Source organism: Amphiprion ocellaris, chromosome 5 (genome assembly GCF_022539595.1).
Source record: "Amphiprion ocellaris isolate individual 3 ecotype Okinawa chromosome 5, ASM2253959v1, whole genome shotgun sequence".
In the NCBI taxonomy this organism is placed as follows: Eukaryota; Metazoa; Chordata; class Actinopteri; family Pomacentridae; genus Amphiprion; species Amphiprion ocellaris.
The window spans coordinates 14882094-14906240 of record NC_072770.1 but is presented as its reverse complement, the minus strand read 5'-3'; the positions used below and the strand labels follow the sequence as shown (position 1 = coordinate 14906240).

General features: G+C 40.2%; 1 protein-coding gene across 3 annotated transcripts in view; it reads left to right on the top strand.

Moving 5' to 3' along the window:
- cntn4 (contactin 4) overlaps window positions 1-24147 on the top strand; it is a 161251-nt gene that overhangs the window by 107956 nt on the left and 29148 nt on the right. For all 3 annotated transcript variants that reach the window (XM_023261306.3, XM_023261305.3, XM_023261304.3), the window contains exons 9-11: window positions 265-404; window positions 4508-4637; window positions 5348-5498. In XM_023261306.3, the coding sequence (XP_023117074.1) occupies window positions 265-404; window positions 4508-4637; window positions 5348-5498 (421 nt within the window). The remainder of the gene's footprint in view (window positions 1-264; window positions 405-4507; window positions 4638-5347; window positions 5499-24147) is intronic.

Genomic DNA, 24147 nt, shown 5'->3' with positions numbered 1-24147 from the left:
AAGGTTTCATTTAGCACTGACAAATTGTCTTCCAAGGCTGATTATGATCTCAAATACCACCAGTATTAAACCTGTATAAACCTGAAAGACAAAACCCAGAGCAAATCTTGTATTGAAGACAGAGGCTTTTGTGCTGAAATCAAAACAGTATATTTTTAAACCCAGTGGTAAACATGCCCATGCTAATATTTCATTTCCTTGCAGCCTTATTATTTTGCCTATGTCAAACCTCCCGTTCACCCTCACATTTTTCATGCTTTGCAGCTCCGCCTCATCTTATTGAGAAACCCCTCGATGTCCAGAAGCTCATTGATGACTCGATGGCGTGGGAGTGCAAAGCCACGGGGAAGCCGAAGCCTTCTTACAGATGGATGAAAAACGGAGAGAACCTGGAGCCTGCAGAGGTGAGATCTGCCAACAAGTGCTAGACCTGAAGATAAAGTTCCTCTTCCAAGGTTCGACTCTCAGCAGCAGCAGCAGCAGCAGTAGCAGCTTTGGCACAGATGTCTCTCACACACTGTGTGCTGCTGAATGAAGAATGGGAGCAACCATGTACTGTATTTTCAAAGCTTTATTGCACTGCTTGTTCAAGCTTTTCTGACTAATTACCGTGTATTATTGTGTTCTTCATTACAATACAGTGCCTCCTGAGCAGTAGTACATTATGTTATTCGCTTCTGCAAAACAGCTTTCATTTCAAAGGAATTAGACTGTGTCTAGTGTGCTTTGCTGTGCTAAGAGACTGAGCTGTAAACAGGCCAAGTATTTCATGGTAGTCTGGAAAGCACAGTGATGTAAGAGCTGCCCTAATCTTCAGTTGAATCTCTCTACAACAAGTGCAGTTATTAATCCTGTGCCACCAAAGACGAAAAAGTGTGATTTTCTGTATGAACACTGTATATTCTCCTTTAATTTAAGCTCCTCTGAATTTCCACTGTGAGTACTCTGGTGAGAGATGAGTCTATTATGACTCCAGCCAGCCGACTTTCACATCTAACTTAAACAAAACTCTGTTGTTGGCATTTGCAAAAAAAATGTGATTACTTTATTATTCATATTGGATTATTATATCCGATCCTTTAGCCAGGTTGTTTGTAAAAGATTGATTGGACACTCAGGCACAGCTTGCACCTGATAAATAAACAGACATTATGTTAATTTGCTTCATTATGCAAAAAAGGCGACAAACACACCAGAGGATATCGATCAGTACTTGAATGTTATACATGTGGTTAGAATGAACCCAGTCTGGCGTTATGACACCAGAGGCAACACTCCACTCAGCTCCTTTCCCATAAAAAACAAATTTGGCTCGCTATCAGGCAGGACTAATCAACAATCTGTGTAGCCAATGGCAAGCATATTTATGAACACCTCTTTTAAGGTAACACTCTTGTTCTTGTTAACCACGTTGTTTGCATGTGAGAAGAAAAAACAATTACATCTAGTACATCTCAGGAGATTTAATTTTCTTTTCTTGATGTGACCTTACTCGCACTGCTTTCTCCTTTCGTTGTCGGTTGACTACATTCAAACGCCCCCTTTAAAAATAGGCAAAGCTGCTACCACACCTTCAGCGCACTGAGCCGTCTGGAAGCAGTGAACGCATGATTAAAGGTTACACTGATGGTGGTGATGTTTGTGAAGCCGATCTCTCCTTAACATAGACATACAGTAATAAATGGATATATTCAGAGTGCATGGGCGAATGGATTAATCAGCCAAGGTGTTACATTGTTTGAAAATGCCACCATTAACCACAGCGGCTTAATGAGTGGAAGAGTGAAAGGTCAATGATGTAAGAAGCAGTGGGGAGAAGATGCGCCATTTGTTGTTGTTTATTACAGTTAATCAATTGAGGCCTTTTCTGATTGTGGAGTTCACTGGAGCTTCTTTCTGCTCGTAGTTTTCTTATTTCGAGCAACAGAAATAGAGCAATCACTTCTGAACCATATGTGTTGGAAAAATACAGTCCGCTACACATGTCAAAGGTCATATAGCTGATTATGTGTGCATGTCAGTATATAAATGGTTCAAAATTTTTCATCAATTCTTCAATATGTACATGACATACCAAGGATTGAGATGATGTTACTCTCTCTTTGTGCCATAGTAGACATTAAATAAACACTTACATGATTCAAAGATTTAAAAAAAAAAAAAAATAAATAAAAAATAAATATATATATATATATATATATATATATATATATATAAAACATACATTTAGACATATAATATAAAAAATAAGATATAAAAAGGCAAAAAAATAAGTAAATTAACTAGAAAGTATAAATCAGGTAAACTAAGAACAAAGGAAGCAAAACTAGAACTACGCAACAACTCAGAACAAAGAAAAGCAGAACTGAGTGAAATGTAAACATGACCATGAAATAAAATGGCATGGTAGATATTAGTGTTTCTAATAATAGTAACTCGTACCAGTTGTACAATTCTTGGGCTTTTTATTGGACAGACATCGAGTATGCTTCTGTGCTAACTTGTTTCCTTGGCAATACCTTTTATTACCCTCCCATGTCAGAATAGCTATGGTTTGACTGTTTCTTTTCTTGTGGCCGTTGTCATGTGAAGGACCTCACTCTCTGCTGCTTTATTGACAATAGCTGCAGGATTAAGTGGCTGTGCAATTAAAAGGAAACTCCACTGTGAAACAGGATTTAGTCCATTTGAAGGAGTATGGGACCACCACCATTCAGATAGCTTACCTTAGTGTACTTGAACTTAAGTAATTCCTTTGAGGACTGTAATGCAAAAGGCTTTGAATTTCAGGAATGAAATGTCATTTTAGTGAGTAGAGATGGTTGAAATTCCCTGCTTTCCCCGTTCATTCAAGCTCAAGTGAAGTAAACAGGCTCAGCTTAAAGTTTTTGTTCTCATTATTGCAAAGCCGCTGTAGAGCTGAGTTCATTCATGTCTGCTGCTTCCTTCTCACTCAGGCACTTGTGATAAATTGATCAAAAATCTGCGACCGGAATTAGCAGATTTCTTTTACAGTTCTACTCTGCCGAGCAGTAATAACTTCCTGTTGTTAAACCCAGTCATGACATTTTCCTTTTTTCGTTTATTAAAGATCGAGCTTATGAGATTAAAATGTGTTCGACTTTTTGTATTTGTTGCTTTTTGTTTCTTTTGCATCATTGCATTTGAATGAGATAATAAAAAGATTTCCTTTTCTTCTAAATCCCCAGTAGTGGATTGAAATTGTAATCACAATAGAATAGAAAAAAGTAGTAGTAGTTTTTTCACTTTTACAGGTGTTTTGCATCACTCTCACAATGGCTCTTTGTACTTAGTAAATCTGGAGAACAGGAGCTGTAGACAGCAATCAAACCCAAGGAGCTCAATTTTCTAAAATCACTCCATTCTTTTGTGTTTTGCAGGCTTAAATCAAACGAATCAACCCGGTGTTGTTGGCAAATGACATTGCCAATCATTTTCATTCAGCATAAGGCGTGCAGATGGTCCCCCCAGGTCCCTGCATGAAAAACTGCTGATTTGAAAGGAACGTCATGGTTAATTAATAGCAGCCGTAAACGGGAATGCTCTCCACGCACAGACTGATATACGCCATCATTTGCCTCCCTCACCAGCAGGGATATTCGTCTCTGCACATCCGCAGCCGCAGAGCATTTATGGAAATTCGGGCACAACCTGCTCAAACACAGGATTAGTTTGTGATCTTTTAGTGAGGACAGTCTCCCTTTTCATGTGACAGTACCTTAATCCCCTGCGACTGGGGTTCAGGCCGTGACGACACTCCTATGGAAATTGACTGTAATGACATTATTGCTGAGGAAAACAGGAAGCGTAGGACACGAGGAGGCAAAACCCGACACAGCTGCATGGAAATGTGTAAAACTGCTGAAGAATTTCGTTTGTCGTAGAAGAAGTTATGCAAGATGTCAGGTTTAGAGAGATAAATGTATATTGGGGGATTGAATGTCCAGCTGATACACTGATCCAGCTGAGTTTTTAGGTCTCCAGGCCCAGCCGTCCCTTAAATAGATTTTAATTTGATGGCTCAGTGATGAGCAAGACTTCCCCCCGCAGGCTCGCAAAAAAACGACAAAGCAAACAGATGAAGAGGAGGTACAGCATGACCATGTACACAGCACTTAGTATGTGTAGGGCATACCTATCTGAAAAGCAATTTTCACAGTGCAGTGTACCTCAGATGTTACGATATTCCTTCCCCTCTTATCCCCTGCTCGTGCTCAAGGGGAAACAGGCCCCGTGGTGCAGTCAGAGATATAAATAGGGCATGGTTTTATTTCACTCTCATAAACATGTAGATTGATTAGGGTCATTTTCTGCTAGCCTGCCTCCATCCACCCAAGCCTTTCCCTCCATTAGTGATGAAAACCTAGATTTATTGCCACGTCTGTCACTTTCAGACCATAATTCACTGGCCCACTGGTTGGCTGTTTTTATGTAGATTAGAGCTGGGAATAAGGCATATTAAAGTCTTGTGTCTCTGTGTCCACAGGAGCGCATACAGGTCGCCAGTGGAGTGTTGTCGATCAGCCGCCTGACCCTGTCCGATACAGGAATGTACCAGTGTGTGGCTGGCAACAAGCACGGCGAGGTTTACTCCAATGCAGAGCTCCGAGTTATAGGTAAGACACTGTGTGTGTTTGTGTGCACTCATTGAGTGCATTGGCATGGAGATTGTATTTGTTTTCAAGTTTGCCTCCGTCTTCTTCTTCCCTCTGCTCAATACCGCCGAATGACCTCCGGCCCTCTCTCTTTATTGGCCGCTAATTGAAAAGCATTAATTATAAGATGAATGCCTGTCAGCCTTGTCAGTGTGGCAGCAGCTCTCATTCACCGTTCAGCCTCCAACGTGTCTCATCCTGACCATGCTGCTGATTGGAATCCGGCTCAATGCGGCTCAAGCGTACCGGCCGAGCTCAAGGTGGAGATTCAAGAACAAGAATGTATCAGACGGCTGCACAGCTTTTGAAAAGGGCACGTATTTTTAAAGTGCTGGGCAAAGTTATTATGAGGGAATGATCACAGCGAAAAGATTCACATGCAGCCTGACTGAGAATAATAATAAACTTACATCAATCTCCACTTTAGTTGTGGGCATTACTATGCAGCTTTCTGATTACTAATTATTTGCATTATCAAACTCTGTAATCATGTCTTTGAATTATCCCTGGCAATAATTTAATGTATTTATGAACCAGTTTTGCAAAATTGTGGAGGAAGAAATGATGAGAGATACATTTAACATGAGATAAATGACCAGACAGAAATTGGAGGAAGAGAAGATGTGAGGCTTTTTACAAACACCGGCTTTAACATTCTGCTCTTGTCTCAGCCGTTGCCCCAGATTTTTCTCACAATCAACTGAGGAGCCAGACGCTGGTGAAGGTAGGAGGAGATGTGCTCATCGAGTGCAAGCCCAAGATGTCTCCTTGGGGTGTGATCTCTTGGCGGAAGGGCAGCGAACCACTCCGAGAGAACAACAGGTAACACGGCACTCACGCAGCTTTGTTCGGCTTTTATCTCACTGTGAGGACCGCTGGACTCTTCCCTGCACGTGTTCTCGATGCTTTTAGCCACGTAGGGATCCCAGCAGGCACGATTAGAGAGGCATCCTATGCTAAAGAACACTCGATCCTTCCAGACCTGACACCTTGTTCATGTTTGACTATGCAACTTCCTGTATAAGTCATCTCCAATCTGATGTTGCCCCCAGCTGGTTGCACGTATGAGCCAGCTTGACTCGAATATCTTCGAAAAACACAATTTCCTATGTGCTGTCAAAGCATTAAAGGGTCAGTCAGGTGATTTTAAGAAGGTCAGATGATGCAAGTTTTACCTCCCAGCCTGAGAAAATAGTTGCATCATATGTTTGTTTTTTTTGGCTCTGAATGCAGCATATAAAAGTAAACTTAATGCTGAAGCTGTCACAGTTTGATGAGGTGATCATAGTTATCTCAGTTTGGGCTTGAAACTTCAAATTTTGAGGCGAAACGAGACCATTTAGAATGCAGATTTTGCCTAAAGATGCTATCAAAGAGCATTATAGGAAATGTAGGACTTTTTTGGAGCTTGATGCATTCTAGTCAGGATCAATTCAACCTGCTGGAGTGCACCAATTTGTATTGAAATTACACATATTATTAAGCATTTTAAATTAACTGTGTGAAATATTATGCTCACAAAAAGATATATTGTAAAATCAATAACAGCCCAGCGGTGCACTCAGGCAAATTAAATTATTTATCTGTTGTTCCATTTCAAAATAATTGAGCACAAGTGGCTATTGTTTTGTTGCTCCATCAGAGTTGAATTGAATTTACCTCCTGACTTTATGACATTCCAGGAATGCAGAATTTGTAATGCGAGAAGTTCTGTAAGACCATCTAATCCTCAAATAGTCAGGATTTTTAAGAACTTAAAATTACTGTATCAATGCTCTGACTCGAGGACTTTGCATTCGCTAAATAAATAATGTACACCAAATGGCTCCAGTCACTGTGGCATATTTTGCTGCTATATTTCCACTGAGAGGTTTTGATGTACTCCTCAGATGTGCCAAACTCAGCTAAGAGAAAAAACAGCATGGAGCCGAACAGAGTAATGTTTAATGGGGTTTACCGTGTCTTATCTCCGGCTTTTTAGTGGTGGCCAAACAGACCAGCTGCTGAGTAAATTCAAAGTGCTAATCAAGTACTTTTCACCTCAGCAGGGATGATAAAAAGCTCCAGAAATCAAATTATTCAACTTCTGTCGCGTTTCCAAGTTCCTGAAGGAACAGAGGGCGATCTCAGCGTCCAGCCGTGTTTGACCCCTGAGACGTGACGTGTGCTACGTGTGATAACTTCTGCCAGAGTTTTTGTGCGTCCGTCTGAGTGAAGTGTGAAGTCTGGCCCAGTAGCCTCAGTGGAGACAGGGGTCACCCATTGGGTGTCACCACTCTAGCATGACTCCGTTCTGACAGCAGGGCTGTGTGCACAGTGTCTTGCCAGGCTTTGCATATATACAAAGCGCTGTTGTTGCTTGTCAAACAAAGTGGCGGGGAATTTGCATAGTGGTTTCGCTGCTGGTGCCCTTCACTCGCCCTGTGCCACTTCCATCACAGATCTGAGCCTCGCAGCACTTGGACCATTTTGATTCTGTTGCTTTGAATTCAGAGTTTGGATTGATTTCACATTTGTCTCGGGTGTGACATGAACTAACGTCCTCGTGAAGTGATGAATCAGTTGGTTGTGTCTGTTCTAAAGTTTAACAGATGCTTTGTTTTCTTAAAATGTTATCGCTGCATGCTCTTGTCCTTCAGTGTTTTCACTCCTTCCTAACTCCAAATCACAATGACCCACTGCTGTGATAAATAATGAATGATTTGAGATGCAAGTCATTCAAATGTAATTAATGAATTAGTCTTTAATAATTAAAACAACTGCATTTTTTTTTCTTGCAGCTGTGAAAATACGGATTTACTGTTTAGTTTGCGTCTTTAGTGCACTAAGTGTCCTGATAGGGACAATTATTAAATGGATTTCTTTAACACTGTCTTTGTTCTGGTAATTTGAAAGTCTGTGTGATGTTCAGTAATGTGTTTTAATGCTTTTACTCACATTAAATAAATGATATTTGGCTCAGACCACCTGTGCCACTGCTCCGAAATTAAAAAGAGAGAAGCACAGATTTGAAATTAAAATTCAAACAGTCCCAGCTGTATTACATTAAAAGGGAATTTTTTGCCACGATCCCAGACTTTATTACCAGTTAGAAAGTGGAGTAACTGTTTACAGAGCTTGAAAACACATGCCAGAGCCTTTAAATGTGCTGATTATGGCTCCCCCCTACTCTCTTTCCTATTATCTCCATTTTCTCTCATCTGTGACTGTGACATCCACACACACACACACACACACACACACACACACACACACACACACACACACACACACACACCCCTGTGCTGTATGCCGCACAATAAAAATGTTTAGCATCTGCTGTGGAAATCATTAGAACAGTTGTCTTTTAAATGGCCGCTCACTAATAGCTGTCCTGCTTGTAGGTCGGCTTCAGTATCATCACATTGTTTGTTTGGAAAAATCAGAAGACTCCAGTGGAAGCGGGGCACTGAAACAAATGAGTGAATTGCAAATGGTTTAGCAAGCATCATCTTGGTTTCACACATTATCTGTGTGATGAGTTCTTTCTTGTTTTTTTCTGTATATACATTATTAAGCCCAGATAAAATAGTTTGCATGCATGTACAGCCTGTTTATGTGGTGTCTTTAGTTATGCACCTGTACAAAAGGTGTGAAATCATGAGGGGTAGCTGTGAACCCCTTTTGTTGAAGATTAATTGCCGTAATTGCGTTAGCGCTCTACAGTGGCTTCGGCAGAAAGGGAACTAGTGTCACCAGCTGGGTAATCCATCTTCATAGCAGCAGCCCCGTTTTTTTTATTTCCTGCAGGACACCAGTGGAGGGAGTGAGTTGGGGGGGAGGGAGGGATGTCTTATCTACCCCAGACAACCCTGCAGGGACGAGGTTTAGATGACATCAGCTGGAACAAAGCAGCTGAGAGCGCAGAGCCGAGCAGGTCTTGCTGATGAGTGCGTAAGTGGGCCGTGTCAGCCATGGAGAGCAGCCTACAAAACACAGCATTTCAATATGTCACAGGCAGGAAGAAATCAAGTCCGTTAGGCCGCTCGCACCAGACGCTCTCAATCAAGTGTCCTCTCACGAGCAGCAGCAGGATGTGCTGGCATCCCACCGGTGCTCCCTCTTGCATTAAACGGCATCTTTTAAAGGGCTTTTTGTATTTATCTCTATCGGATTTGGCAGTCATGCAAATATTTGAGCAGCATCTTTCATTCCTTTCAAGAAGGTGTTTACCCCCGGAGGGAGGCTTTAAAGCGCTTTGGGTGTGGCTGGGACAAATCCCCCCACTTTTGTTTTCAGGCGCTGCGATGCTGCTGCAGTGTTTCCTCAACTGCACAGCGGATGCATGTTTCTTTGTTGTGTGTTTTGGTGCTAACTGCAGAAGAAGAAGGAGTTTTGCCATTTTTTTTCCCTCAAAATTTTAGATACATGTATATTTTTTTTAGCCTTTTTTTGCATTTATTCTGTGCCCCCGTACTCCTCTCCCCAAGGAGCTGATGGACAGTCAGAATTTCAGCATCCTTTTAGCGAGCTCAGTCCAAAAGGTCATACATCTAAAATAGCTTTGACATATGGCAATGTTATGCAAATGATTTATGCTAAAAAAATTAATTTTCTGTCATTGTAATGTATGATTTTTTTCTGGGTTGTGCATCATACCTCTGGAAAAAAAGATATTCAGTCTCAGGGGGGAAAGAATATAAAACCCTGCTGGTGGCTGGGTTCCCATGGAAGCAGAATTGAGTCCTTTGTGTGTATTATAATCACTGAGGGGAGATGCCACTCCAAGAACAAAATGCACCCGGCAAAGTGCTGCCAAGTAAAAATGCCAACTGGGCTTCAGTAAGTGCACACAGATGATGAACAATGTATATTTAAAAATGTTTCATCAATTGTTTTTTTTTTTTTTTTTTTTTTTTTTTAAATTAAAAATCCCAAATACCTCAACTAACTGAAAATAATTGTTAATTAGCAGTGAAATGATTTTCACTCACAGATTTCAGATTGAATAGCATAAGAATATTATTCATAAACTCAATTTAGGAGAAATTGTATTTTCTTTAAGGGTTAAAAACTTTTTTAGTTAGCCTAAAATAACTGTCTCACTGCCCTGCAATGGTGATGTTTGTTTTTAAACATACAATGGGGAAAAAAATCCTTCAGTCAACATTTTAAGGCAACAGATTTGAGAAAATTTGTGAGATGGGTAGTTTGATTTGATTTGATTTAAATTTTGAGTTCATCCAGCTATGACTTTTTACTACTTATCCATTGAAAGCGACATGTTATTCAGTTAATTTACTCATAGTTTAGATATCTGAAATCTATTCGCTGGTTCACAAATGACCTTGTATTCCTTCATATTTTCATTTTTTTGTTTTGTTTCATCACTTATTCCATCAAACTTCAGCCCTTTAGCCCAGACACATTGTTATTTAGTATTATCACAATTTACTCCTGAAGTACAGACCAAGATTTATCTGACTTTTATGACCCATATCGTGCATAAAACACATCCATCAAGTCCCTTTTTTGTCATTTTTGTATGAAAAAATAAGTATTTCTGGGGAATGCCAGCCTTAATACAATTCAGGCTGGGAAGCATATGTGAATAAATTCACAGTTTTTCTCCATAACTTCAAATTTAATGGATCTTAATGTAAGCTGAACTCATTATATTAAAATGACAGTTGAACTTAAACCAATTTTAGATTCATCTACTTTTATTACATGAAGTTTTGTATTGTAAAAAAGTTTTATACAAGTAATTAATAAAGACAAGTTTCTGCACAACTAAAGAACAGAAAGTCAACACAATTGCCTTGTTGTGTACTCAATTCAATTCAATTCAATTTTATTTATATAGCACCAATTACAGTCAAATTGTCTCGAGACGCTTTACAGAACCCATATGCCTGACCCCAGAGCAAGCCAAAAGGCGACAGTGGCAAGGAAAACACCCTTTTAACAGGGAAAAAAACCTCGAGCAGAACCCGGCTCTAATGTGGGGGGACCCATCTGCCTGCTGGCCGGGTGGGTTGAGAGGGACAGAAGAAGTAGAGAGGTAGAGATAGAGGGGTAGAGATAGAGATAGAGGGATACAGATAGAGGGGTAGAGATAGAGAGGTGGGGGGGTGGGACACAAGGACCATAAAACACAGCCACACTGAATCACAAAATAAAAACCACAGCAGAGACAAGCTTGTTTAGTTTGCATAATTTAAATTTTACTTCTAAAGCTGCCAATTTGGATTTCTAAGACCTGACAACTTGTAATTGTTAATTAACAATTAATAAGAGTATACACTGCAGTTTTTACAGTGTAGATCACAATGGTGTATTTGCCACCGCTGTATTTTTTACAAACATGAGCTGTGACTATTTGTCCTTTTTGATTTTCGATGTCGCTCAGCAGCCCATTTTAAAAGGCTGAGCATTCTTTCATGTTTTGAGATTGTGAACTGTGTGAAACAGGACACCGTCCTAGCTGCAGCAGTCGTTGTGCACTTGGGAGTCTAACCACTTGAGTGACATCTATGAACAAGGTGAGCTCAGGAAGCTTGTTGCCAAGGTAACATCTGTTCAAAGTTTTATAAGCTCCTTTTTACTTTTTACCCCAGATTAGTGGTTTCAGACAACTACAGATGTTGAGTCCCAAAGCACAAAGACAAAAAAAAAAAAAAAAAAAAAAAAAACAAAGAAAGGATGCTACTGGAAAGACGAGGAAACTGGAGGTTGTGTAAAATGTCATAATTCAACATCTTCATCTGTTAGTTTGCAAAGAACTCAGCTTTAATTTTATCTGACAATGATGATTTAATACTGAATATAAATATATATACATATAGTGGGAGATGAAAATTAGTTACATATCTTACACATTTTTAATTAACTTGTTAAGATTAGGTCATGATGCATTTCACACAACCTATCTCTGAGTGGCCAGAATGACAGTGACCAAAAACAACCGTTACTGGTTGCTTTGGATGTGTAATGATAACACAGAACACCAATCTTGTTGGAAAACATTTCTCTCTAAGTGCTGTAAGTGGTGCAAAGCATCTAAATCAGCACTGCTTTGTTCTGTAAGTGCATTCATGATGTCTCAGTGCAAACAAGCAGTACCTTTGTCACACGATGCGAGTAAATTACAGCTTATTCAGATAAGCAGTCAGATGAGACGTGGGTTGCCGACAACACAAAGAGCCCCGTGGTCATATGGCAGGAACTTTTAGCATCACTGGCCAGAATGATTGCTGCGATTAGGACAGGATGTTTCAAAAGGTCTTCTGCAAAATTTTCAAGTAGCTTTCTGGTTACATGGACAAGAGAATATATTGTGTGCAGGTTGAGTTTGAAAAGATGAGACAAAAAATCTGCTTTTTTCCACTGTTGTTTATCAGTGGCAACTTATGTAAGATGGTTGTTGCTTTAAAGTTGTCTGCATTTGAAAGAATCCATTGTGCTGTTGAGGTTGTATTGAGCTCTGAAAGCAGAAGCTAGCAGCAGAACATGTGCTCAACATTACAAAGAGTTTACTGACAACCTTGTTTGCTACGTAGTTACCTGCCAGTAGTGTGGATGCTTAAACTGAAGTGATACTTTTGAATGTGTTTTCATGTCCATCCATACAGACGTTGCACAAATCAAATTATATTTGATGGGAAAGAGCCTCCATGGATTGGACTTGTTTGTCCAACACATCCCACAGAGACTCAATTGGATTGAGATCTGAGGAATTTGGAGACCAAGTTAACACCTCAACCTGGTTGTTGTGCTTCTCAAACCATTCCTGAACCATTTTTGCTTTGTGGTATAGTACGTTATCCTGTTGAAAGAGGCCACAGCCATCAAGGAATACTGTTTCCATGAAAGGGTGTACATGGTCTGCAACAGTGCTGAGGTGGCACTAACAGGTGCCAAGAAGAAGAGATGATCAGTGTAATTCACTTCACCTGTCAGTGGTCATAATGTTACACCTGATCGGTGTAGATCATGAGCAAACAAGCATTAAATAAGCTATGGGTCACATCATACAGTACCAGACATGTGGTTTCTGTTTTCTACACGGAAAAATTTATTGATTCCTGTGAAGAAATTGCTTTGCAAACATTGGTCAGAATTATAGAAGTTGTACAATTGTGTCATTTTAGCAGAAAGAAAGAAGACTTGTAACTGGATGTCCACAGGAAGAGGGACTTCCTGTGAAATTTAATGCAGCATTTAGTCATTTAGTTATTCTTTGTCTCTGGCTGAATGTGTTCCTCTTGCCAATCAGAACACTATGTAGATTCTATGGTTTTGATGTTTTCACTATTGTAATACAGTGTAGACAATAGAATGAGTAGGTGTTTCCAGACACTGTTAAAAACTGTCAAGACAATCTGAACAATGTTTAAACAGTTATTGAAAATGATAAATCTGTATGAAAATGAACAACTGTAAACTGTATGCCCTGTAAGTCCTACTAAGGAGGTGGAGGTTTCATTCAGAAAATATTTGACCAAGGAGAGTGTTTACGTCCTGTGTGGGATTAATGATTTTGAACTTAAATTATAATTTAAATCATGGTTGACTTTTAATTTTCCTAAGTTGTTTGTTTAGGTTTAGGTACCAAAACTACGTTGGTTGACACTTTCCACTACTATCAATACAAATTTGAAACTTGGAAAGTTTAGGTAGTAAAACTACTTGGTTAGGTTTAGTAAAATAGTAAGGGATGTCCCAAACCAATGTTACAGATTTGAATGGGGCAAACATGGGTTTCTTTCAGTATCGTATAAGCACCAAAGTTTGCATTCACTGCCACTCAGGGGTCAGCTAGCGGTAATAGTAGTGCTAGGATTCCTTTCATGAAATACAGTATATGAATTTTGGCCAGAGGACATTAAATACCACGGAAATCTTCTTCATTGTGCCTGTTGCCAGCTGAACTTGAACAATGCTCTTCGCTTGCCATCCATCCATCCATCCATCCATCCACCAATCCATCCATCCATCCATCCATCCATCGACAAATGGTTGGCAGGAAGGAATGACAGTAAAATAATAAAATGAATGGCACATATTTATGACACATTGCAAACGTAATGGGCAGGAAATGTGTTTCCCTCAAAACTTAATTGAGAAGTTTAGGAATAAAGGATGGTAATTTTGGGGGTAACAAGGCTAGAATAAAATGCACCCAACACCAGTCTTTAAAGTCACTGCTGCTGTCCATTCCCAGTGAAGCGTTGGAGACTGAATAAAAACAGCCATTTTTCGTTGAGCTGTGTATTTTATTGCACAATAATTCCATGTTTAGCATGTCCAAATTACGCTCTCACATATCATAAAGAAAACACTCGAATCTCAAAGTGGCCACATCCGAGCAGCTTGACACGCTAATGGGCCAGTGGTTTTAATGTCTTGCCAATTTACTTGGAGAAATCAAAATGCTGTTGGGAAACTGGCCAGAATGTCAGCCCTGCTTCACTTCCCGTATTTCTTTTTTTTTTTAATCACTCGTCACATATTGAGCTCAGATGTACACTTTGAGCCCCCTGAAAATTCTGCTTTCTACTTTTGCCAAACTATTGACACACACATTGAAGAGCAAATGTGGCGCATAAATCAGTGAGCATGAGAAATTACTATCGCAGGATGTTCTCTGACTCATTTCGTGCCTGGAGCAGTTTGGAAATCATCTGCTAGGTGTGTTTCAAGCTTTAAGTGGTGTCTGTTAATGTCGGAGCTGTAGGTGCGAGCTAAACATGACAAGTTTTTGAGTGGCTTGTGCAGACGCAGGAGGGTTTCTGTATGGCCTGGATGCTGATTAGTCCATTAGACTGTAAAGAGAGCAACACTGGATTGGACAGATTTTATCTCTCGTCATGGCCCACTGGTACACTGTCCCTCCTGCAAATTATACAGCATATCCCTCCTACATTGGCAGAGCAAATAAGCATGGCTGTCACGTAAATGAAGAGATGTCTCGCAGAGTGATCTCCATTTATAGGCCCATCTGCTCAGCCAGACGCACTCCAGAAAGAATCAGTGTCAGGAGAACACCAAAACTGCGGAAGAGGCATAGCTGTGAGCTTTGCATTAATTTACTTATCAAACATCTCCCTATCTTTCCATAATGCCTTTGTTCTGTTTCAAGGAGGTTTTAATAAGAGTCTCATCAAATGTCTCAGGGCTTAATTTTATGAAGACTTGGAATTAATAAATCCCGCCTGGAAACAGGTGTATTAATAAAAGCGCTGATTAAATGATCTGTGCGAATGGACGGCCCATCACTGCTATTTCAGTATCCTCACTCTCAGGCTACACGCTGTTATTCTTATTAAAATCATTGTTTATCATGTTTAAATGTCACTTCACATTTTTTCTCATCAGATCTCTAATTTCCTCATTTGCCTGTAATTGAACATCTGCTTGTAAAGTGGAGTTCTGACTCTCTGTGGAGGTTAGCAGCATGAGTGAGCAGTGCCAGGTCTGAATACTGAGAGCTAATGCACCCACAAGGACTTATTTCGTTACTCTGCCTTGAGGAAAGGTTTGCTACCTGACAAAGCTGCCATGGGCAGCTGACTGGTGCTTTTCATTTTGCCTTTGCCTACACCTCTCCCCCTGTCTGTAGCTTAAAAAAATGTCACTCGAAGGAATGTGGGTCCCCATCGCCTGAGAATGGGAGCAAGCCGAGGATTAGTGCTTTGCTGATCCTGGCAGCTGCAGACAACACCCAACACTGTTCAGAGGTGCCTGCCTGCACACACACACACACCCGCATAGCAGATTAAATGTTTTATTTATCCAAACATGTCTCGGAGACAGAGCTGCTCAGGGGGCGGAAATAATCTCATTGGTTGGTTTAAACCTCAGTGGACAGAGTCCTACATTTCTTTTGGAGGGAATGTGGAGTACATGTCCAGGTTGATGAGCAATCTAAAGAAATGATAGACCTTTTTAATGGTATTAGTCATTCATGACGAGTGTATGCCTGATGTTGATGAGGGCAGGGTTGCTAACCTCTACAACTATTAAACTAATTTACACATGAAAGGGTTACTGCAAGATAAGTAGCCCACTCATCTGCATTCATTTTGTCTCATTGTATTTTATTAACATTTAGTATAAATATTCCAGGTATTCTTAATACTAGCATTTTCCTCTGCTTTGTCTTTTCCCAATGATGTGTGTCTAAACCTTTGCCACCGAATGCCCAGAAAGTCACTCCGCTGCAGACAAATATGAATCACCAGGCTGATATATTTGTGGCTCTCAGCAGGGGGGGATGCACCATGTGTTTGACATGCTGTGATCATCAGATAATTTGGGCTTAGATGAGCAAGTAGCCTGTGATCTTCACATTGCTCACTGAGGGCTAGCGAGGATGGATTATAGGCATTTATCTGTATTAGAGACACATTTTCTTGTTCAAACTGCCAGTTCCTTCACTCAAACCTAATCACCAAAAACATTTTTTTGCATGCAGTTGCAGAATCTTTAAGAATTTTGACATGCAGTATCTTAAGTTTGTTTTTACACTTTGCATTTAATCTGTGTTTGAAAGGATCAAGAGTTTTAAGATGTAGTGAGTCACAATATCGTCTAAAGATTTTCCATACTTGGTTAATTTGTTCAACTCATACAGCTCATCCAGGATCAGGCTTAGGCTAATTTCTCACATTTTTATATGTAACTCATGAATAAACAAAGTTTTGTGTTGGAGTTTGTGCTGTGTGTAAATTTTGACATCAAGATTTAGATTTTTCCTGCAAATGTATATTGGTTCACGGTTTCATCCCCATTTATAATCTGTATGGGCCCTGAAAAAAACACATGGATCAACTCCGATTCAGCACAGCAGTTGTTAAGCTTTGTATTTATATTTGTTGTGTATTTGTGTGGGACTGTAGTAAGACTGATACTACCAATCTTCCCAGAACAGCTCTGAGTTTTTTAGGGAGGTGGCCGAACCGTTTTACTACATGTTCAGCGTTCCGCATTTCTCCCACATGCACTCATTGGAAAAGTAGTGGCTGTAAAACACTGAATAAAATTTTACGGGCTTTACAAACCACACAAAATGACTCAAAAATTAGTCATACACGCTCCCCAAGGGTTCCACTGATGCCCGTTTTCGCTTTATGGCTAACGGAACATACATCTAACTCATGGAGGAAGTTTGGACAGCTTGTTTGATCTATGTTCCAGTTCTAATTGGGTATCCAGTTCTCCTTAATACATCCATGATGTTACAGACATGAAAAGTTTGGAGGTTGTCATCTGACCTGCATTAAGTCTAGCTGAATTTTATACTACAGCACATTATTATGTGGGGTAACAAGCTGTCGTACAACGAACTCTGTTCAAGACACTCAAGAAATTTTGTCTACAATATTCCCCCGCTTTGTTTAGGCTGAATCATAGATGCTACTAGTTCAAGCTAACATCAGATTTGAGCTTTTTATTACATTTATTAATCTCAGTTGAAACTTAGCATTATGTTGGCCAAAGAAACTGGTTAGTCGTCGTTCTGGTGGACTTTATGTAATGTCAAAAGTAAAACTAGCTAAATGTGAAACTAGATGACGATCAAAAAAAGAAGGAAATGCAGGTTACCTATAATGTATGACAGCATACCATAAGCTGAGGGACACATAATTAAAACATAAAAACTAAATATGACAGTTACATTCACGTGCTTTTGAAAACTGTTTACCTGATTTCCATGCCAATAAAGCATGTTAAATTGAACTGAATTGAGTGGAATTGAATTACATTGAATTACACTGAATTGAACTGTGTTAAACTGAATGACATTCAACTTAACTGAATTACACTGAATTGAATTGAAATCTTTAAAAATATGAACATTAAAGCCTAACTTTAACCACTGTTTTGCTTTCTAAGATAATCTTCTACATAAAGTTTGGTCATAATTAGACAACTATACACTCAATATTATGCCACTGTTATCATTTTAAACTGCACAGATGTTGCGTTGTGTGTATGACGATTACTAATTGAATATTGTGCCTTCTAGACTTCAAACTCATATAAAGTCTGTCTATCCCATCTACTTCACAGTCACTCTTTCTTTAAATGGTTTAAGATGGTGTGTATGCTCCCATGTGTAATCCTCCTCCTCTTTTTTCTTCCCTTTAGAAAACCCATTGCCAGAAGCATTTTAAAAAATTGTCAAGTGTACCGACAAAGCCACCGAGTACACCGCAGTACTCTAAACATGGTGGTTCTTTGACCACTTAAGTTTTACTGAACCGCCGAGTTACTATATAATGTATGACTATATTACTGTATGTTCTCTGTCTTCATGTGCACAGTGAGGAAAAAAAGAGACACAACAGGGAACAAAGATGACTGAGTAGATTTTGTGAGAATTTAAACCAACAAATAATTGAACGTTTGGATTTTAACGTTTATTTGGTGCCTCTATGACTCTTGGGAAAGGTGATCAAGTTGAAAGACACTTCCATGATTGATAAACTGTACATTGGCCTTTGCTTGTCAGTCATGATCACGAGCAAAAATTGATTGAGCTGTTGTCTTCAGAGGCCATCAAAATGATTTGTAGATCAATTTACATTCTCCTGTATCACTCACAGACAGAATATACCCTTTAAGCCATGAACACATAGGGTCATGTAGTACATGTTCAGTCATCTATCAGTCCCACTGAACATTTGCTAAATTAGCTTTTATTCTTCAGGAGCAGGAGGGGAGTGATTGTAAAACCAGCTTCTGTGGAGAAATCTGGTGTTGACTTTTGACTAAACTCAAATAAATCTCAGACTAGCGATAAAGTGAATTCTGAGATGTTTGCCAAGATTAGGTCAGAACCCTCTTTACCCGTCTGCATCCCATGTACTTCTCGCTGGGATTATTTTTATCTGGAAGACACTGAGCTGATATCGTTTTTCAAAGTGAGAATCCACCTGCGCAGCATGAGTAATCCATCTTGGTTCCTCTGACAATTTCCTGTGGAACATGTGTGTGCTCTTTATTCCTGAAGGGATACCTCAGCGCACGAGTTGAGATGAATATCTCTGGAAGGGGAATAAACCAGGAGAGCAATTTGTGATTAAAGGAATCCTCTGGAAGTACATACACAAGCCCCTCTGTGGTCCAGGCTGATAAACTCCCTCTCCTCACAATGCAATTACCAGCACAATCACATCATGTTCCACAAGCGAGAATTAAGATGTTCTCAATCAGTCTGCTTCATTAAGACACCTTCCTATAAAAAAAATGCACAGTTTTACACAACATTTATTCTGAGAGGGCTCATTTGCACTGAGGTCCTTAGACAGGAGACTGTGGGTCTATGTGTGTGTGAGACAGTTAATGAGAAAGGGGGTTTTTGTCTCTTTTTTTTTCTTTTTTTTTACATTATAGGCTTGGATAAGGTAACAGTATTTTCACACCTGGAGACACTTGTGCACTTCTACCTTTTATTGTTGAAGTGAAATCAGTATGTTTGATTTCATTTATCTCCGCACTATGAATATTGAGGCTTAGCTGTTCTTGTTATTTAAAAAAATTAATTAAGTGACCATTTCCTGGCATGGAACAGCCAATAATCAAACAGTTAAACAAACTACACCTAGCACTCTTAGTTTTATAATGCGGCACACAGTTCCTGCTGTATCGATCAAAAAAGTAAAACAGAAAAAAAGAAATTCATCCAAGCTGTTGAGGCTATGTAAAAGAACTTGCCATTTTCCTGCTTATATTATGGTAATTCACACCGGAGCAGTAGCGGCAGTGTGCATTTCATAGAGTAAGAGATTAATACTTGTGTCGCAGCTCAGCACCTCTGTCCCCTGGCCATGTTTTTATAAAGCAACAGTATTGCCAAAGAAGCTTTAATGCTAGCTGGTGCCCTGGAGACAAGTGTCAATACACAGCGAACCAAAAGGAAAGTCATTTCAAGTACTGGCTGCGACTTACTGTACTCCAGTGTTAATGTAGCCAAATAGGAAGAAAAAAATAGCACAGAATCTTGCTCCCAGTTGCAGAGCTTGTTTTTGTTGATAGTAAAAGAATGGGTGCTTATTCTGTGTCGATCATTCTTTAATATTTGCTTTGTCTCAGAGCAATAGCGAACACAAAGGCACTTGTCATAGTGTTGTTGAGCTTCCTTCCAAAAGATTCCTGTCAGGTGGGCATTTTCTGTGTGATTGATGGTAATTGTCTGCATGGTAAAGTGCTTTCTTACAGTTCAAAGACTGGTGGGATAAACTGTAATTGAGCTGTGTAATGACTTCTAACACAGACTGAATGATTTGTGGGTTTTTTGTGGCTACCAGGTGTTTTTAATGTGATCAGACTAAGAAAAGATTCACAGACACATTTAAAGCACAACTTCTAGCATTCTTTTTCCATCTTTCATGGTGCACAGCTCCCTGAAACTATCAATAGATGTTCCAGAAATGAAAAAGTCAAACCTAAAAGCATGGAAAGCCACTTAGGGTCAGTACACCGGTTGATAGTCCAATATGAAGGAAAATTATGTAACCATGAGCGCTAATAAATATAGACTTTTATGGTACTCAAGCCAGTTATTTAATCTTGTTATGTTCAGCTTTGTGTACAGATGACAAGGTATTTTAACATTTAGTGGCAGTTTGACTATCTGGAATTTAAATCCTAAATACCAATAAGATGGTAGGAAAATGCAGTGAAATAGGAGGAGCTCATCCGCAAAGAGTGTGTGGAGAGCAATAACTTTGTTCATCAAAGACTTGTGGTCCAGATTAAGTTGAAGACTGTTTTGATGTGGTTGTAAAATGACTTGTCATAAACAGTCATGGTTGCAGTGTCACAAAATGTTTGAAAAGCAAACTGCTTCCGCTTTCCACTCGTAGTTTCTGACACACCTACAGATATCTGCCACTTTCACCCAGTCCAACTCTAATGTATTTTAATATATTTCTTGTCACATTTTGAGTAGTCAGAATTCAAGTTTATCATCTCCATAATGTCATTTGGACAGATTCATATATTAGGATTTCCACAAAAGACAATGTAGACATTGTGAATTGTGGGGAATTAAAGATATCTAGAATTACGAAGAGTCAAAGTTAAACTGTAAATGTCTGCAACTGGAATCATTACAAGTCATAATTCAGTTGCAGATATCTGCAGTGGGGAATGTAGATCTCTTTAATGAAAGACCAAATACACATCAACGATGGATGCAATGTCATTTATCATACGAAGAATTACATTGTGGATATCTGAAATGTTCTTAGGAATAGATGAATTATGGATTTCTGCAATACATACCCAGTCTAGCCGTTAGAAATGCCTTGCCATACGTACATTTATTTCGGCACAGCTTTACATTTCAAATCAACTCAAAGCTAATCACCCCCCATCCGTGTGATTATGTCCAGATCATTTGCTGCGGCAGTGATCCATGTGACAAGGTGAGAGTCTTTGGTACAGGTCTGAGTACAGCAGGAATCAATATCAATTACACCTTTATCGGAGAATTGTCAAAAGCAAATGCCCAGGTGTCCCTGTTTTTCACCAGCGTCAGCCAATAGCATTGTTGACTGGAATGAACCAAAATAAAACCTGCTTTGTGGTCTCTAATTGACCGTTAACCTTGATTTTGACAACTTCACAAGAGAACACAAGGCCCCGTCGTTTAGCCATGATGCCGCATAAAAGCGAGGAGTCGTACCACAGTCGCATCTGTAGGCTTCAGCGTCCTGAGTCTAAGCTGCACAGCTGGGCTTGATTTATGCCGCTGACAAGGCCGTTTCTCTCCAGCACAGCACGCTGTGGGAAACCTTAGGAGAGACAGCCTTTCAATTTATCTCCGACGGCCCCTCCCACCCTCCACACTTCAGGGTTTTTAAAGGAGTCAAGAGCATAGATCAACACCTGAAGTTAGGTCCCACCCCTTCTCCCGGCTCAGAGGATACGGTGACCTCGCCTCTTTTCTCCGCACAACTCGCCGACGTTACAGTCTCTCGCCTCCAGCGCTGTTAGCAACGCTGACGTTTTGATACAATTATGATTAGAAACATCACCTGCAGGTAGGTCGGCGATGGGAGGCGTAGCTTGGAAATACCAACGCAGACACGCCTCGCCTTATCTGGGAGCTCACCACGGCAGGCAATACACAATATCAGACACATGCCTTGCAGTATGTTTTTTTTTTCTTTCACACTTACTTTTCTTTCCATTTAGTTAACTGGTAGTTGGGAGTGAACGACTGCTGAAGTGGTGAGTTGCTGTGTGTGCACCGAGGCAGTAATCTTTGTGTGCAAAAAGGCCTTAGCTGAGACTAATTTGGTGAAATCACCGTAAGCTTGTGACGATCTCTTTTCCCGTGGTCTCACGGCTGAGTGATTCCACTGATAGAATCTTAACCCCTATTTTCACAAGCCGGTTTTATTTACCCTGTTAATTAAGTAGAGAGGCATACAGACCCTCCATCCCTCCAGCTGCCAATCAGCTGCGGCATCACAGAAACACCACGTATTAAAGAAGGGGTCCCTTTGGGACTTTCAAATCAGAATGTGATCTGTGATTATGCATATTGTTTGCATGTTGAATTTTTATGAGTGCATTTGTGTTCTTCGACAGCATTAGCGAGTTAGTGTGTTTGTGTAGAAAGCGAGATAATATGATTTCTCTATTTGAGGCACAAGGCTCCTGCTGCTGCTTCCTATTAGAAAACCGGCTCTACATTCCAGCCCCACACTCGGTTCAAAGCCGCTGTGCTCAATGCACAATTTTCTTGCCTTTTTTTTCTGTGATTCATTATTTGAATTGTGACAGTTTCCTCTCACAACGTGGAATTTATCAAACGGATCAAAGACAAAATATGTCTGAATGAAACATCAAAACAAGGCTTTCAAGTGTCTTTTTGATTGTGGGGAAGCTTACAAAAAGGCAGCGTCTGCATCTGTTAACAGCGTCTCAAAGAGAATGTAAGGAAATAACAAAAACAGGCTTTTACTTTGGACCGGGCTCTTTCCTGCGATTTCCACTTCACAGTGCCCCCGTGATAGCTGCTCTGTGACTGATGTTATTTGTCTCTTTCATCTTGTCACAGAGCAGGGAGGATCAACACTGTGCAGCCCCTGTCCTCTGAGGCTTGATCTCTTCCAAAATACACACCTGTGTTTTTTAGGATTACACGAGTGCATTTTGACATCTCGCTGTGTTCGAAATAATCGCCTCCTTTTAGGAGAATTATAACCATGTCCATTAAAGCGATGCGAGGCGGGGATGAAAGGAGTGGCACTTGTGTTCATCTCACCTGTGAATTATTGATACCTGCCCCTCCGCTGGCTTCTCTCGGCATGGAGGTGGGAAATGTCTCCTCACATAATGGACACATCGTGCAGACATGGTGTCTGGGCCACGGTGGAGAGTAGGAGCAAAAGTGAAACGTGTTAATAGTAAGCCTCCATGTCTTATTCACCACTGCTGTGCTTTGGTTGACTATCTGACCTCATCTGCTTTTCCATTAGCTTCATACTGAAATGATGAACACTTCTGCAGAAAGCCGGTCTGCTCCTTTTTTCTGTCATGTCGGTAAAAGCAGAGGTCCTCCGGTGAACGTCCAAAAACAGTCCTGGCTGCACAGGAAGGCTACCGAAGATTTAACTGTCTTCGTGCTGGCATGCAGCACCACTTGTTTGCTCTCCGCAGAGCCTCTCTTACAAGATGCATGGAGCACCAGCCACATGATAGCTATTTTGGCCCTGAGGATAAGGGGATTGTGGATATACAGAACGCAGTGAACAAATGCAGGTATTTAGTTATGTTGAGGTACTGCTGCGAGCCGCCTTGTGCTGGTAGACTTGAATTGGGTCAGAGCTTGTTCTAGTTAAAATTATATGTTTTGCCATTTGTTTGCGCTCACTGCGAAAGTGGTGCTAGTCAGTGGATGTGCTGAAACTCCAGTGTTCTGCAGTGCTACCTTTAATTTTACTTCAAATACCAGCATCGTAGTTTATGTACAGCAGTTGTTTTAATTGTGCTTACTCTGCTCAGGGTTATGGTCAGTTGTAGGACAGTGGTGACATTTAATGGGCCATTTTCTTCAAATTTATCAGCCTGTAGGTTTGATGTCGTTAACTGCAAACCATCCCACAGTGCGATATGCCCTCGTGTAACTGATGGTCATTGTTGGCTACTCTGCATTCAGCACTTTTTTCTCACCCTGATATAAACCCAGAAGTCTCCACTCAGCAGCACCATGTTGTTTAAAAGTAGATTCACTTACACTAACTGTCTCTGCACTTTCTTATCACGAGCCCTTGGAAAAGACCCAATGAAGCAGGAGGGGGAGAATGCAACACAGTATAAGCTGCGTTTCACAAGTTGATCCAGTTAAACGCAAACAGAAACACATCACTCGCATAGCAATCAGAGCTGATGAACAGTTCTTTGTCATTTAGACCTTTACCCTGGCTGTTTGAGCTCAGACGGCAACTCATTAATTAATGCTGTCGTG